The 17,063-nt window shown below is 35.2% G+C and overlaps 1 protein-coding gene across 10 annotated transcripts in view; it reads right to left on the bottom strand.

Moving 5' to 3' along the window:
- The window catches only part of GOLGB1 (golgin B1), a 73,183-nt gene that overhangs the window by 42,431 nt on the left and 13,689 nt on the right, over nt 1–17,063 (bottom strand). For 3 of the 10 annotated variants that reach the window (XM_081075489.1, XM_081075491.1, XM_081075492.1), the window contains 8 exons: nt 16,662–16,814; nt 16,300–16,452; nt 13,868–13,996; nt 11,404–11,529; nt 8,938–9,060; nt 7,706–7,819; nt 5,872–6,274; nt 4,735–4,850 (listed from right to left, as the gene is read on the bottom strand). In XM_081075489.1, the coding sequence (XP_080931615.1) occupies nt 4,735–4,850; nt 5,872–6,274; nt 7,706–7,819; nt 8,938–9,060; nt 11,404–11,529; nt 13,868–13,996; nt 16,300–16,452; nt 16,662–16,814 (1,317 nt within the window). The remainder of the gene's footprint in view (nt 1–4,734; nt 4,851–5,871; nt 6,275–7,705; nt 7,820–8,937; nt 9,061–11,403; nt 11,530–13,867; nt 13,997–16,299; nt 16,453–16,661; nt 16,815–17,063) is intronic. The other 7 variants (XM_081075496.1, XM_081075497.1, XM_081075498.1 and 4 more) reach the window with 3 other exon arrangements.

Consider the following 17,063-nt stretch of genomic DNA (forward strand, 5'->3'; position numbering starts at 1 on the left):
ACATATATACAATGGAATATAACTTGGCCACAAGAAAAGACAAAATGCTGCCATTTGCGAGAACATGGATGGATATGAGATTATCATGCTAAGCGAAATACGTCAGACAGAAAAAGTTGACAACCATATGACTTCACTCCTATGTGGGAGATAAAATGGAATGTAACAAACAAATAAGACAAACAAACAAAAACTCATAGACACAGACAACAGTTTAGTGGTTACCAGAGGGTAAGGGAGGTAGAAGAAGGTAAAGGGAGTCAAACAGATGGTGATGGAAGGAGAACTGACTCTGGGTCGTGAACGCACAATGCAATATATAGATGATGTATTATAGAATTGTACACCTGAAACCTATATAATTTTACTAACCAATGTCACCACAATAAATTTAATAAAAAGTTTTTTAAAAAGAAAACAAAAATACATAAGTAAATAAAGAAGCTACAAAAAGAAGAGCAAAGTAAGACCAAACAATAGAAATTACAAGAGCAGAAATGAATGAAAGTGAAAATAGACCAGCAATAGAGAAAATCAATAAGGCCCAAAGTTGGCTTTTTTTAAAAGATTGCAAAAAAGAAAAAAAAAAGCTGAATAATTTCTAGTTAAGACTGATTAAGAAAATGAACCACAAATTGGGGAGATGTTGGTCAAAGGGTACACACTTATCGTTAGAAGATGGCATGTTCTGGAGATCTAATACCCAACATTGTGATAATAGCTAACAATACTGTATTAGGAAATTCATAGTTGCTAAGAGATTAGATTTTAAATGTTCTCAGCACAATAAAGAATTCAGTCACTTGTTGGAGGTATTAGCTAACATAATCATACTATAATATATAAGTGTATAAAATCAACATCATTGTACACTTTAAGGTTACACAATGTTATGTCAATTATTTTTAAAAAATAGGGATTGGAGAGGGGGTGGGTACCACTACCAAGTTTATAAGCATTAAAAGGATAAAAAGGAGTACTTATAACCAAAATTATGACAAAAATTTGACATCTTCAATGAAATGGACAAAACCTCAAAAGAAAAAATCCAAACTGACATAAGATAAAAATGAAATCTTATTAGCTTTATATCTGAAAAAGAAATTCAATTCATTATCAATGCCAGACCCAAGTCATTTCACAGAATTCTTTCAAACACTTAAGAAAAATAATAATCTTATACAGACTCAGAAAATAGAAATAAACACTTCCCAATTTATCTTATGACCCTAATATCAAAATAACTTTTTATAACCCTAACACCAAAATCTGACAAAGATAATACAAAACAGGAAATTATAGACCAATATCCTTCATGAATATAGACACAAAAATCCTTCACAAAATAATAGGAAATCAAATTCAGTAATATATAAAAAGGATAATACTTTATGACCAAGTGGGGTTTATCCTAACAATGCAAAGCTGGCTTAAACATTCAAAAATTAAAGTACTGAACCATAATAACAGAATAAAGAATAAAACCCACATGGTAATTTCAATAAATGTAGAAGATGCATTTGACAAAATTGAACACTAAGCCTTAGCAAACTAGAAATAGAAGAGGGGAATGTCCTCAATCTTATAAACAACATTGATGGAAAACTTAAAACTAGCGGCACAGCTTATGATAAATATGGAACCCTTTCCCCTAAGATCAAGGGGAATAATACAAAATAGGAAAAGAAGGCCCAGTCTCACCACTTCTATGAAATAGTATAATGAAGGTCCCAGCTATTGAATAAAAAAGAAATAAAGGCATAAAGATTAGAAAGGTGTAAATAAAACCTGTCTTTATTTGCAGATGAATGATTATTTATGTAGAAGAGCCTAAGGAATCTACGAAAAGAGGCTACAACTAATGAATATTTACCAAATTCACATAATATAAGGTTCAACTTATGTAAATTCAACTGTACATTTACACATTAGTAGCAAATAGTTGGAAAGTGAAATTAGAATAATTCCATCTACAATAGCATCAAAAATATAAACTATTTGGGAATAAATTTTAAAATGTGCATAACTCCTCCAATGAAAACTATAAAACATTGCTGAAAGAAATTAAAGATCTAAATATGTGGACAGACTATACTCATGGATTGAAAAGTTCAGTAGAGTTAAGATAGCCATTCTCCTTAAATCAGTCTATAGATTCAACACAATGCCAATTCAAAATCCTATCCAGCTTTTTTTTTTAAATAGAAAGCTGACTATAATTTCTATGGAAAGGCAAAGGACCTAGAATAATTAAAGTAATCTGGAAAAGGAGAACAAAGTCAGAGGGCTTATACTACCTGATTTCAAGACTAACTACAAACTATAGTAATGAAGACAGTGTGATACTGGCATAAGGATTGTCAAATAGATCAACACAACAGGATAGAATGCTCAGAAATGGACCTATTAATCATCTGACTCTCACCAAAGATACGAAAGCAATCCAATGAGGAACACAAAGTCTTAACAAGAAATAGTGCTGAGACAACTGGCTAGCCATATGCGAAAAACAAATAAATAATTTTCATTGTTGATCCTTATCTTACACCACATATAAAAAATGTATTGAGGTTCACAGATTTAATTTTGAAAGCTAAAACTATAAAGCTGTGGAAGAAAATATAAGAGAATATCTTCAACTTGATGTTAAGCAAAGGTTTCAAAGACAGAAAATTGTAACCATAAAAAATGATAAACAATAGACTTTAATAACATTTAAAATATCTGTTAATTAAAAGCCGTCATGAAAAAAATTAATAGAAGGCAAGCCACAGCATGAGGGAGAAAAATATTCATCAAACATATCTGATCATAAATTGGCATTTAGGATATGTAAAGAACTCCTACAACCTGATAATAAAAAGGCAAAGAACTCAATCTTAGAAAGGGGAAAGGACTTGAACACACTTCACTAAAAGAAGATATACCAGTGGCCAAGAATCTCATCACAAAATGTTCAACACCATTTGTAGTCAGGTTTCAAAATGCAAATTGAAACCACAAGGAGATACCACTAACACACCCATTAGAATAGCTAAAATTTTAAAAACTCACAATACCAAATCTCGGAGAAGATATGGATCAACTAGAACTCTCATATATTTTAGATGGGAATGTAAAATAATACAACCACTTTGAGAAAAGATCGGGCAGTTACTTATAAAGCTAAATAGGTATATACTTAACTCAATGGCCCAGAAATTCCTCAACTAGTATTCACTTAAGATAAATGAAAACATATGTCCTTATAAATACTTGTATAAGAATGTTCATAACACCTTAATTCATAATAGCAAGAACATGAAAAAGCTCAGATATCTATCAAAAGGAAATTACAGCATAATCGTGCAAAAAGAAAATGCAACATATTCATAAAATGGAATACTCGGTAATATAAAAACATTATGATATATGCAACAATATGGACGAATCTCAAAATATGCTAAGTGAAAGAAGCTTTACACAAAAGAGCACATATGTATAATTACATTTATATGATGTAAAACAGGCAAAATTAATCGATAGTGAAAAACTCGAATACTAGTCATCTCTAGAGGGGAAGAATAGAGTTGACTGCAAAAGGGTATGAAGATACTTTGTGGGATGATGCTGGTAATATATCTTGATGAGGATTTGGGTAAAACTAATGAATTTGATAAAACTCAATGAATTATCTGCTTAATATTTGTTCATTTCATGTTTTGTAAATTTTACTTCAAAAGAAAAAGAAATATAAACAAATATTAAAACCCAGCCAATGATACACTTGTTGAAATACTTAGAGAGGAAAGTACTGGTGTCTACAACTTACTACAAAATGTATAAAAAATTGAGATGAATTGATGGATGGATAAATGGATATTTGATAAAGCAAATACAGTAAAATGCTAATGATAGAATCTAAATGATGTGTATACAGGTGTTCACTATAAAATTCTTTCAATTTTTTTGCCTTGTTGAAAATGTCTTAAAATACTGGAGGAAAAAGTTGAGAATGGGAGAAGAGAAGAGCCTGGAAAGCATAGATGCTATAAACCAGGAAGCAAACATTTTTATCAGTGCACAGTACTGCCCAGGAAATGTGGGATTCTGCTGGCCAATATGCTTGTCAGTTTGGGAAGGTATTACCTTATAATGGAGATGAATGAATCCAGTTATCACATTTTGACACTAGCTAAATTAAGATCATCAAACTGACTTCTCTTGTTCTGATATTCATGTTCAATCAGCAACCTTCTCTAGATTTTTATAGAAGGAAGAGACACTATACTGGCCAATCAATAGCCACTTGGCAACTAAATTTTTTACCGTTAATCAATGGGAGCATTATGATTTCTATAATAAACTTACAAATTTGGTTAGGCTGAGTTGTATACATTAAACCTTATCAAATCTCAGTCTACCAAATAGAACACTGACTTCTCAACTGAGAAAACTGATTATAAGATTTAAAAAAAAAAAAAGATTCATTTCCAATACAGATTTATAAAACCTTAGAATCAGAAAGGCTCTTGAGATCATGGTGCTTGTTACCTATTAATAATTTTTTCTCATGATTCCTTGTTGAGAAACTACATTAATGTCTTTCATGATACCTTCCAAAAAAGCACTTCATCAGGTATAAAAGACAGAAGGCTTACATTGCTTTCTGGAATAAATTGTTAATAGAACACTCACGTATAAATACAGCAAAGACAAACAGATCATATTCATAAGAAGTGTACATTTAATTACCTGCACACTTTCATTAGAAACATCTGGAAAAGAAGTCTGTGATGCTGTTTCATCTTTTTGCAAGGTTGGTTTATTTAGCAATTGGTTAATTTCTTGAGATTTTTGCTGGAGTTCATCTAAGGAAAGGAAAATAAGTAAATGGAAATGATCTCTGCCTCAAGTCTGAAACTTAGTGAGCTATTCTAGGGATACACCATATGCTGTTTGCTCTAGTTTCATTATCTTAATTAAAATTATGATGCCAATGACAACATATTGTTAATCGTTTAAATGCTCTCAAGGACCAAAGGGCATCTCAGTAAGCCACTTACTTCAAAGGTAAAATAAAACAGGCTTGGACATTTTTTAAAAAGTCATTTTTCCTTTCCTTCTTGAAAATACCTTTAGCGTTTTTTTCCCTTCATTCTTCACATAAAGTATTAGAATCCCATTGAGATTCTATAGTATGGTTTAAGAACGTGGAGCTATTAAGAAGACAGTAACACACTGTTCCCATGGAATGCCCCTCCAGGCTTTCTGGTTAAGGTTCAGGTGTTCAATACAGATCTTCAACTTAATCTTTCCAAAATCTTTCCTTTAGATATAAGCCAATCTACTAGAATTAAACTAAATTAGAGGCATGTATTGCTTCAATAACAACACATTTTGCAAAAAAATAAGGTTTCTTTAAACCTTCGTAAACGATAAAAGTTTTCATTAAAAAGAAATTTTCAATTTTAAGAAAAGCATTCCGATCCATCTTTAGAAGGAAGGATGACGCTCTGCAATTCAGTTTCCCTAACTGTGCACCTAGATCTGGCCTGAGTTTCCACCAATTAATTCACCTCCTATTCGTTTCTGTCACTGAACCCATCAGACCACAGTCATGTCTCACACAGCATTCTTTTAAATATCTGACACATCATTATCAATGGTTTCTAGAACTGTAATGATAATTATAGTAATAAGCAAGATTATAACTTCAGTCAGAGACAGGAGAAATGCAACAAAGAGTTCAAAACAGATGCCTTTTTTAATCCTTCTTTTGAGTCAACTGGTTTGAGCAAATGATGCCATTAATAGATCTCTGAAATTCTGCAAAAGCAGCACTCAGGTGCTGGATAAGTGGGCTTTAAAAGCAATCAAACACTGACTGACCTTCCAGCTGTTGAATCGTCTGGGCTGAATGAATGGCCTGTTCGCTCTTATCTTGGAGAAGCTTTGAATTTTCATCCTTTAGAGCATCACAGGCAGACTGCAGTTCTTGCTCCGTCTTTTGAAGACTCAAAATGTGACAGGTCTTCTCTTCCATTTCCGCTTTATGCTTCTGCTCCAAAGCACTGTACCGGGACTGTAGTTCAGCCTGAGCTTGACCTGCTTGCTCCAGCTGGCCCAGTAGATGATGCATTTCTTCCTGCAGCTTATGGAAAGATAATTTTCTCTCAGCTACTTCAAGTTCCATCTTTTCCATCAGAATCTTGGACTCCTGTCTTTCTGTTTCCACAGTGTTCCTTAAAGTCTTATGCTCAGCTTCCATCTGCTGTAACTGTTGAGAGAGAATCTAAGAAAAAAAAGACAAAGCCTCAGGAACCATAAATTCATTCTTTCATTTCAATAAGCATAGTAAAGTGCCTCTTCTAGGTGAAGCATGGGGTTAGACACTCAGGACCAGACCTACAATTGCATAAGACCCTCTATTTTTGCTTTATACTTTTGACAGTTTGTATTCATATATATTTATTTGTGTCATTATCTTTGAACTTCTCTCTTTCCCAATACAAAATAAATTCAATAAGAAAGGGGACTGTGTCTGTTTTCTCATCATTACTTTCCAGCACGTAGTACAGTATATGGTATCTTGAGTACCTGGTACTCGATAAATAATGAAGGAATGAATGAATGAATCCAGTCCCTGCCCTCAAGGAACTCAGAGTTCAGTGGGAGAGTCACACTTAAACAGATCATTATAATGTAAAATGATAGAGGCCACGAAAGTGATACTTATAAGATATTAAAAAGAGCACAGAAGAAGGGATATTTATCAAAAGTCACACATATGTACCTATCTATATAGGACCTATGTAGTAAGTGGCACACTGGGATTTGAACCTGATGATCTGATGACAGCCAGAGAGGGGCCTCAGAGATAGGGTATGGGTATTGTTAGGATTGGAGACATGGGAATATATGTTTCTATGCAAGAAAGAAAAGTGTTTCTCAAGGAGAGTTGAAAATTAGGAAGAACTTTCTCCAGCAGCATGCTGCACTCAGGTGAACAAGCAGAGAATGTGAACTGTAGCACCAATTCCATATTATGATTTGGCTTTTTGGATGTGATAGGGCAGGGAATCCATGGCTGGTAAAAGAGCAGTCCAAATGGTCAAACACAGGTCTGTACCAGACTGGGAAAGGAGAGAAGCCAAAAAATGGAACTAAAAATACTAGAGGAACAAAGTGAAAAGATAAAGGAACTAACTCAATGAGAATAAAGGTCAGGTCAGTGTAAGAAAGGGAATGACATGATGGGTTACAGTCAGGGAATGGGATACAGAGGTCAAGATTTCAGAACACCAGCATCCTTGATCACCTTTAGATTCAAGGGAATATTGCATGATGGGATTATTTCAATCCAACAGAAAGTCAACCAACAAAAACAAGGAAGGAAGGGACAGTATATAAAGCACAGGACCATTCAAGACAAAACCAATAGAAAAGAAACTCACTAGCGGGAACTATGACAATTCTAGAGAAACTAGGATGATTTGAGGACCTTAGCCTAAAATCACAAGGGAAAAGAGCCGCAATAACAGACTTGGATCTGTTTTGCTCATCGCTGTATCATTACCACTTAAGCACAGGGAATGTGTTGAAAGAATGAATAAATGGCATCAATTCTTTGAAGACTTATAATAGGATGTTCTAGCTGCTGCCTGGCAAACTACAGTAGAAATGAATACTCCCAAGGCAGGCGGCAAAGATCACAGTGCAGTACCTGGTTTCTCTGTTCGGCACCAGTCAGCTCCTGTTGCAGCAAGTCCACGACCTGAGCCCGGCCCAGCAAGGCTTCTTCATGCTCTTCAAGCTTCCTCTGCAGCACCCTCAATTTCTGAGAAGAAAATGTTTTAGATATAATGTCCTAACAAATGAGCACCATTATCTGCTTACCTTTCAAACTGCCATGGAGATGTGTGCATTTAAGATCTTTGGATGTGGAGGATGACAGATTAAAGAGTGGGACACCAGCATGCCATGCTCCCCATCCAGCAGCAAGAAAGAATCTCCAAAAATGTCTCCTGCAGAGCACTGACAACCACCAAACTGAGACACAGGAAGTCTCTGAATTAGGGAGCCTTTCTGGTAAGGAATGACACATTGACTTTGCAAGTTATACAATGTCCTATACCTACATACATAGGTACATGTATATCTCACTCACCAGAGGACATTCTCTGCAGGCAAGAACCATTGCTCTTCTCGTGTCATGCATGTGACATGCACTCGATAAACATTTGTTGAGTGAATAAATCAATGACACATGTGCACATCAATATTCTACTTTAAAAAGCGCTGTATTCTGAATGTAACCTTGTTTAGCGGTGTATTCTGAAGGACTGCTTAGAACTTTGAAGTTTTTACTCGAAACAATTAGATGGATCAATCATGAAATACCACTGGGGTGCCTTTAGGTACCACACTGCACTACACACTAAGTAGAAACAAATACCTTTGTTAGTACGTAGATGATAAGCTCAAAAACAGTGAAGCCAATTTTCAAGATATACTCAACGAATTTTTTTAAAAAGAATTATTGATTTAATAAAAGACTTTATGGCTTCAAAATCACTCCTTCTCATCTTTAATCTTTTGAAACTTTAAAACTGGCTTCATTGATTTGAAGCTTTGGATCAGGTTTTTAATGAACAAAGTAGCTATGATCAGCAAACCAAAGAGAAGCCAATTTCTGACTACCACATACATACATTTGCCAATTAAACCCAGCTTTTGAGAACCAACAACCTGGTTAAAGGGGTAAGAGACAAGGTAAGGATATGAACAAATAAAAAATTAATATGCAACAGGAAACAAGTCCACCAAAAAGAAGCCAATTAAAGAGCACGCTAAGACCATGTGAAGAGCAGTGGGTAAAGGTAGAAAAGTGGCTGTGACAATTTAATTAAATGTTAAACAAAATGATAGTCATTCTACTAAGTTTTAGCAACACACCTGTTGCATCTCTGTTTCCACATCTGCCTGGGTTACTAACTGAAGAAGCTCATCTTCATGAAGACGAACTTGTGTTTCAAAGCGGGCATCTTTCTCTCGGACCACCTGCTGCATGGAACTCAACTAAAGACACACACCAGAGAAACTATACAAGTTACACTCCTCGAATATCACACAAACAAAACTCAAAGACTATTCTCCAAAAAGATAGACACTGAGAACTGACAGACAATAGGCTTTTTAAATTAAATTTTGAACGTCAAGGATGAGAATGTTAGAAGAGAGACAGGCCTGATAGTAACTTCCAAATGTGACAGAAAGCCTATTATCAAATTCAGAAGTCAGCCTAAATATAAATTTTGATTGAAAATTATATTTGCACGGTTACTAGAAATGTTTAAATATACAATTGGTACATACCGTGTTTCCCAGAAAATAAGACCTACCCTGAAAATAAGCCCCAGTTAAGATCTCCGCCAGATGGATGCATTTAGTACATTATGACGATGTTCCAGAAGATGACATGTGTATATTTGAATAAATGTAGATTGTTGTACATGAAAAAATAAGACATCCCCTGAAAATAAGCCCTCATGGAGCAAAAATTAATATAAGACCCAGTCTTATTTTCAGAGAAACATGATATATTTTTAAAGTTCTAAGGAGATTAGAATATTTAAATATATGAAGTGAAGTTAGATTTCCGTTAAGCCCTAGACACTTCTTTCAATTTCATACTCATGTTAAAAACTTTCAATGAACTTCTCATGCTCTATAGGCCAAACTTCAAACTAATGGATCTCTTATTCAACATTCTCTGCAAGTAGAAATACAAATCTTTCTTTCTAGACTTATTTTCAAAGAATTGCTTCTACCAAAGAACATGGTATATTTCCCACCCCATACTACCTTCCCAGACAGCTATGTTCAGCTGTCATTATTTGAAGGATTTTAGAACACCCTCATTTGTAACCAGCTCTTAACAGGATGAAATGGAAATAAATTGAGTGGCTGTGAGCTGCTCAGCATCAGCCTTGTTGCTTTGTTTTGAGATTTTCTATGTGTGTGCCTGTTTATTCATTTCCTTAAGATCTCTGGTAAAGCATGACTACCAGCTCTTAGGAATATCATTTTGCACTGGACCTTAACTATTGCTGATTTCTCAATTTATGACGCCTTGAATTAACCTTGGCTTTCCTTCTAGGTAGGACAAAAATCTCAAAAATTTTTGGTTATCTGAATTCTGACATCACTAAGAACTTGTAAACCTGTTTCAAGTATACAGGCACTGGAGTCCTTCATCAGTCAAACACTTATATACATCCTTTCACATAAATGTACCACGTTCTTTTTCCTCTTTGAGACTCTGCTCACATCCTTCTCCACAAATAGAATACCTTCCCTCATCTTGTCTAGAATATTATCTACCCTTCACAGTTTTACCTAAAGTCTAATTTTTCCATGTAATCTTCCTTGGTTGTCACATTCACAGTAACCTCTTTCACTTCTCAAAATACTTTGTCTGCTGTGCATTTACTCTGAATGGCTTATATTATGATGGATCTATTAAAACATTTAAATATCTTGGTTTTCCATGTTTTAAGCCACTCTTGGATAAATTCATATTTTGTATTTCTCTATCATGCATTGTATATAGTGCTTTTACATTAAAAAAACACAATAAAAGCTAATAGATAAAAGTAAGGATTTCAGGACATACAATTTTAATTGTAAAGACAGCCGCAGACCATCCACAGACAGAAGGAACCAGTAACACTGTAAGGTATCAATAAAGTAAACACCTGATGGGTAAGATTAGCTATTGTGCAAAGGCACTTCAGGGAAAAAAAGTGTTTCATGACTGAAAAACATTCCCAAAGGAAAAATATGGGGGTGGGTGGTCAAACTGGAAATCTAGAAAAATAGTCAGAAAGGAAGAGTTACACCAGTCCAAACAGTCTGGTCCTGGTAGCAGGAAAAAAATATGAAGAATGTCACATTCTGGTGCCATTTAACATTGAATTAAATAACCTATTCCACTTTCTCATTACATACTAAGTAATCTACTGATTATAATATAATTTCCTATAAAGATTTTATTATAGGGAAAGAATGGACCTAATCATTTGTATTTCTTTTAATTTACCTATCAGTCTCTTTTGAACTAGCATGAGTCCATTCCTAAGAGACTGAATCTCTGTGTGCTAAGTAAAATCAAATTTCTGGGCCTGCAGAACTAAGAAACAGTCATCAATTAGGATATGGAAAATTTATCAAGGTAAATAACACTTCTAATTTCTTCTACTACCAAACCCTTTTAATGTCTACTGTAACATTCTAGCTACTATACTTTCATCTACTAAGGTTTTAAAAAGTGACTTTCCTAATTGACTTGTCATGTTATAATAACCCATTAGGCTTTTGTGATTCTTTATTCTAATGATTATAAGGTACCTTGCACCCTACCTGAGCAGCTTGCTCTGCCTGTGTCTGGCTGAGCTGGGCTTGCAAAGAGCTAATGAGTTCCTCTTTCTCTTGGAGCTGTTGCTTCATCATTGAAAATTCTTCTCTCTCTGTCGAACTCTTATCAAACTGAAGACACAGAAGGAAAAAAAATTATTTAATCAGAAGAATTAGCACTCTATTCTTTCACTTCCCTTTCTCATTTGACCTAATACCTACCAATATCCTTCTACTTTCCACTTAACACAAAAGGGAATTACAAGCACTGCGGTTTTAAAACAATTATCAAACTATTTTTCAGAGGAAGACAGAAACAATAGCAGCTGTTCTTTAACGTCTCTCACATAGAGACAGTACAACTATACAGCAAAACCAAACCCATGGACAATATTTACAGTATTAGGAAGGTAGTCCCCAACCCTAAAAATACAAGCAGGTAGGGACAACCCACCAAAAGGCACAAGACCTGCAATGGTATTAGAGTCTGTGTCAGAGGAAACAACAGAGCAGTATCTGTTGGCCTTGAGAACAGGAAAACCCCAAAATAGCCAATAAGCACTTACAGGAAAGCACAGTTGCCCAATCTTCGAACAGCAGCTTAAATTGGCAGGACTTTCCCATTTTCCAATATTGGGTAAATGCAAGGATCACCAGTAAGAAGGAGTAAAAGGCTAAAACAATCTAGGCCCTCTGAACTCTCAAAACCGACTCAGCAGGGCTGCCTTCCTAGATATGGACCTGCACTACAAAATGTCTAGGAATGAAATAAAAATTAAGCAGAATAGAGATAACCAAAACAGAAGAAAAAGAATGTCTTTTTTTCTCTCTCCTGAGGCTTTCTAAGTTCTTGCATATTTGAGACAGAGATGTTTTGCTATTTACATGCTCTGGTCTAGCTTGTCCCAACTGGCTGGGCAGCCTGCTGCAGTGAGGCTGACCCCACCTGTTTCCAACTTGAACCCACTTTTGAAATGGGCTCCAGTCACACAGTCCCCATATTCTGCAGCCTCCTTGTCCTGACCCCGTGCCCTTCCCGTCCTCTTAGCATGTATGCATCCCCCACATTGCTATGAGAAATTCTTGACTCCCTAGGTGACACACATGCAATGGAAACCAGAGGTGCTAGCACAGGCTCATTTGCCGAGACATCTCCTCCGGACACTTCCAATGAACCACAGCTGGCTGCTCGCCATACTGAATATAGTGACTGTCTGACTTCTCTAAAGGGGCTGCAGTTTCCCCAGGCTATGCCCTGAGAAACAATAAGCCGCCGTGCTCCAGGATTCCCCATATCTCTCTGGCCCTCCCTACCCTTTGCCTACTTCCCCAAAATTTGATTGTGGGGTGGGAAAAATTTTTCTTTATAGTAATACTGAAAGTGTAATATTTTGAAAGTGTAATATTGGGCTAGATGAAATATATTTAAATTAATATATTAAATATATTTAAATTCATTTCACGTGTTTCTCCTTTACCTTTTGTAATGTAGTTATTAAAAAATTTTAAATTATACATGTGACTTACATTATATTACTATTGGACAATACTGGCATAGACCAAAGTGAAGGGTATGGGGAAGAAAGCCAGGAAATCTTAGAAATCCAGCTGCCATATCTTGGAACACAACACAAAAACCAACAGAAGAAAGAGATCTGTTAAGTCAGAAAAGCTTTCCTGAACCAAGCCTCATTTCAAAAGGAGAGGAAAATTAATTTAAAAAAAAAGAGTTAAGGTATAGAATAAGAATACTATACTTACAGATGATAAAAGCATACCAGAGGTATGCTCAAAAAACAAATCAAAATTACAATCTACTTCAAAGTGTGTTAAAAATTAAGAAAATTATATAAGACATGAAAGAATAATATAAATCACAACTGGAAAAACTCAGAAATGAGGTAACAGAACTCAGGAACAATTTGATGTACAAGGAAATATCATTTTGGAAAAGAAGACAAAACAAGAAAGAACACAAAGTAAAAAAAAACAACCCACAAAATAGAACGCCTTAAATGAAATTAAAAAAAAGAAACTTTAAAAAAATGAGATAAAAAGGAATTTAAAGTGACAAATATTAAAGATAAATCAAAGATGGAACATATGGATAAAAGAAGTCCCTAAGAAAGAAAACAGACAAAAATACTACAAGCTACATAATTCAAGGAAATTCTTGTGAAATAAAAATATGTGAAACTATATATTGAAAGAGCATAATGGGTATCTACAACCATCAACCAAGAATACCACAATCAACCAAGAATGGCAAACACCAATACATAGTCTAGTAAAATTACTTAAGAAAAATTACTTATATTTATGAAAGAAGGAATGGAAGAGAGGGTAAGAAAGGGAAGAAGGAAAGAAGGAAGGAAATTGATAGAGGCATCTAAAAACTGTATTTGTCATACAATAATCCAATGGTCTTGAGTGATTTGCTAACTTCATGAGAGGTGACATACACCCCTACCTGTGTAGCTTGCTCTGCCTGTGCCTGGGTAAGTTGGGCTTGCAGACTGCTAATTAGTTCCTCCTTCTCCTGGAGTTTATGTTTTATCTTTTCTACTTCTACTTCTTCCGCTGTAGAACTCTTGTCATGCTGAAAATGCAGGAGATAAAGTCCTTTATTTAAAAGAATTACAATGAATATATTTGATATTTTGCTCTAATTTGCCCTATACAACCACTTGATTATAGTTTTATCGAACTGATGGGAGCAAGAAATAACAACTGACCTAACAACAAAGAAGAAATCTTAGGGTTTTCCAGTTTCAGTAGGGCCAAGTAGCTCCTATCACACCCATCCTTGCTCAGATCACAGCAATGAATTCTGGATACGAAATAAAAAGAGCTATCCAAAAATGAGGAGAGCAACCAAAAGCAGGATAATACTGGAGGGGAGTTGATCCTTGGAAGAAATGGCACCAAGTTTCCCATTGTTATAGTTTTTGGTCTGAGGGTAAAACCAGTCAGAACCATGCCAACACTCAAACTTAATAGAAAACTCATAGTCTCACTGCCTTGAAGAACCAGAGGCCATAACTACTAACTGAGGGGCAAAACATTATAAAAGAACCTGTCAGAGGAAATCCAAATCTTTCAAGTCTGTTTTTCTCCCAAAAAATTATACTGAATCAGATTCTGCCTCCCTATTGAATTCACAACCCCTCCCCCAAAAGAACCTTATCTGCTTATTGGAACTTTAGAATAATTTTACACTTTCTTCCACATAGTAGTTGGTCAAGCATCTGAAGATTGCCATCATTTCTTCAATGATATTTTCTACAGAATATCTAACTCTTTAATGGGTGTACACAATAGTTAAAGGACTGCTGTAACTGACTGCTGGAACTTAGAAATCATTTAATCCAACCCTTTCGTTTAACAGAGGAAGGAAATGACACTGTAAAATGTTGATTTGTTCACAGTCTCAGGATTTTAAAAAAAAAAGGCAGGGTATAAAATGGATAATTAAAAAATCTAACAACATAGCAGAGGGAAACTTAGAAGAAACAAAGCAACACGAGGTGAGAGAAGTTGGTGCTACCACAACCAGGTAAAGAAAGAATTACCAGAGGAGAAAAAAAAAGTAAGAAAAAAATAATCGAATTTAGATGTAAAATAAGGTGAAATTATTTCAGAAGAATGAGAAACATTTCTAAAATGACCTTTGAGAAGTAAAATAAGACTATCGATGCAGAAAAGTAATGTTTTCAGAGCATTAGACCTAGAAAGGAAAGACTAACCAGGGTACTAGTGAGCTAACTAGTGACCCCTAGAAAATCGATTAAAACCTCATTTCCCAAGAACTGAAAGTATGGAGAATAAGAATACCAGTGGGTCAAGGGTAAAATAAGGTGCAATTAAAGAAATAAAACTACAATTGTATATATATATAATAAATAAAATATGTATATATATATATATATATATATATATATATATATATATATAGTTACAAGAAGTGGAGTACAGCATTAGGAATAGAGACAGTGGAAATGTAATGGCTGTGTGCGATGTCAGAGGGATAGTGGATAGGGGGAGGGGGGTTGACAGTGTGAGGGATATAAATGATAAATGTCTATTACATTGTTTGGTACACCTGAAACTAATAAAAAAAATAAACATTGTCACGTGAAAAAAAAAAGAAAAATATTTCTTATGCAGCGTGAAGTCTAAGCCTGCTGTAGTGTGCACATGTGATATACCAGCCTCCATATAGTCTACACCAGATTCTCCAATGCTGTTCTCTTAATGGCTGGCTGAACGTGAATATTTGGGGTTGAACCATAGGAAAGATGGCAAGGAGGAGTACCGGGACAACGCTGTATTCCTCAAAAGGCACCGCGTGCCTTACTTCTCTCTATCTCCAACCTCCAACCATTTTCTAGGTGGTGCTCATAAACCTAGAGAGCACATCGTACAGGGAGGTCAAGGCAATCTAACTGATTCAGCCTACAGTGCTTGAAAATTTAACCCACTCCTACTACTCATGTGGTCACATGAGGACACAGAATATTCTATATTAAGTAACTGAATTAAGATTTCAGAGCTGGAAGAAAGCTAGAGACCATCTAGTTTAATCTTCTAACCAATGATGAAATTCCTTGGAAAGGTATGTGCCTCTCCTATCTAAATGCCTTGTTTCAGTATTGACTTCTTCCCATTAGCCTTTTTAAAATTCTCTGAATGTCTGAGTCACAACTGGCATTTCATTTCCAAGTTTCCTGTTGGCCTTTTATTCTCCCTGTGGCCCATAGACCAGCTAGCCTGCAAGTTCAGTAAGAAAGGACAGCATTTAGCGCTGTCTTACTTCAGCTTCATAAATGTTTGTGATTAGTGCAGATCTATATTGGAAGACTCTTGCACTCAGAAAACATGCATTGTACCCAGTCACCACACCTTGGAGAGTTGCTCCTCTGACTGAGGTTCCACAGGCAAAGCAGTCCCTCCTTGTGCCTTCATTTCTTCTATGTGTTTATTCAGAGAAGTTAATTTGGCCTTAGCATGAAGTTTTAGTTTTTTTATTTTGTTATCGGCAGCTTGTCTTTCTTCCTGTCAGAGAACAATAATGATAAATACATAAATGTTTACTCATCACTAATCTGGAACATAACAAATTATTCTCAGTAGGCATCATCTTATGGTATCAGGGAAATAAGAATCAGATTCTCTAATATCTACGTGAAGAGAAAAAAATCTAAGTGAATTTTATGTCTGTCTTGAATCAAATACTCGGCAAGAAAGGATAAAAGCAATGCTACCTGTAGAACTTCATCCTTCTGCTTCAGTTCAATATCCTTCTGTCGAATGATTTCTTTTAGCTCCGCCACCAACTGCTCTGCATAAGCCAGGCGCTCCAAAACATCCTCTTGTGTTTTATCATTCAATTCCATGTCAGACTCTTGGGGTAATTCCTAGTATTTAGACAAAAAGTTGCCAATGCACCAGAGAAAAGGTATTTGCTTCCAAACAGGAGTTCCTTCTTTTCAACTTTATCTTATCCCAACTCATATCCTTAGGAAATCTTTCCAACTCTGATCCAATAATAATTATTACCATAGCCATTACAATAAGTATTTTATAAATGTTAAGCATTTTACAAACATGATCTGATTTACAGTTTTAGTATTCTAATTTTATCAAGGAGAAAAATAAAGGGAAGC

This window comes from Rhinolophus hipposideros, assembly GCF_964194185.1.
Source record: "Rhinolophus hipposideros genome assembly, chromosome: 2".
Lineage (NCBI taxonomy): Eukaryota > Metazoa > Chordata > Mammalia > Chiroptera > Rhinolophidae > Rhinolophus > Rhinolophus hipposideros.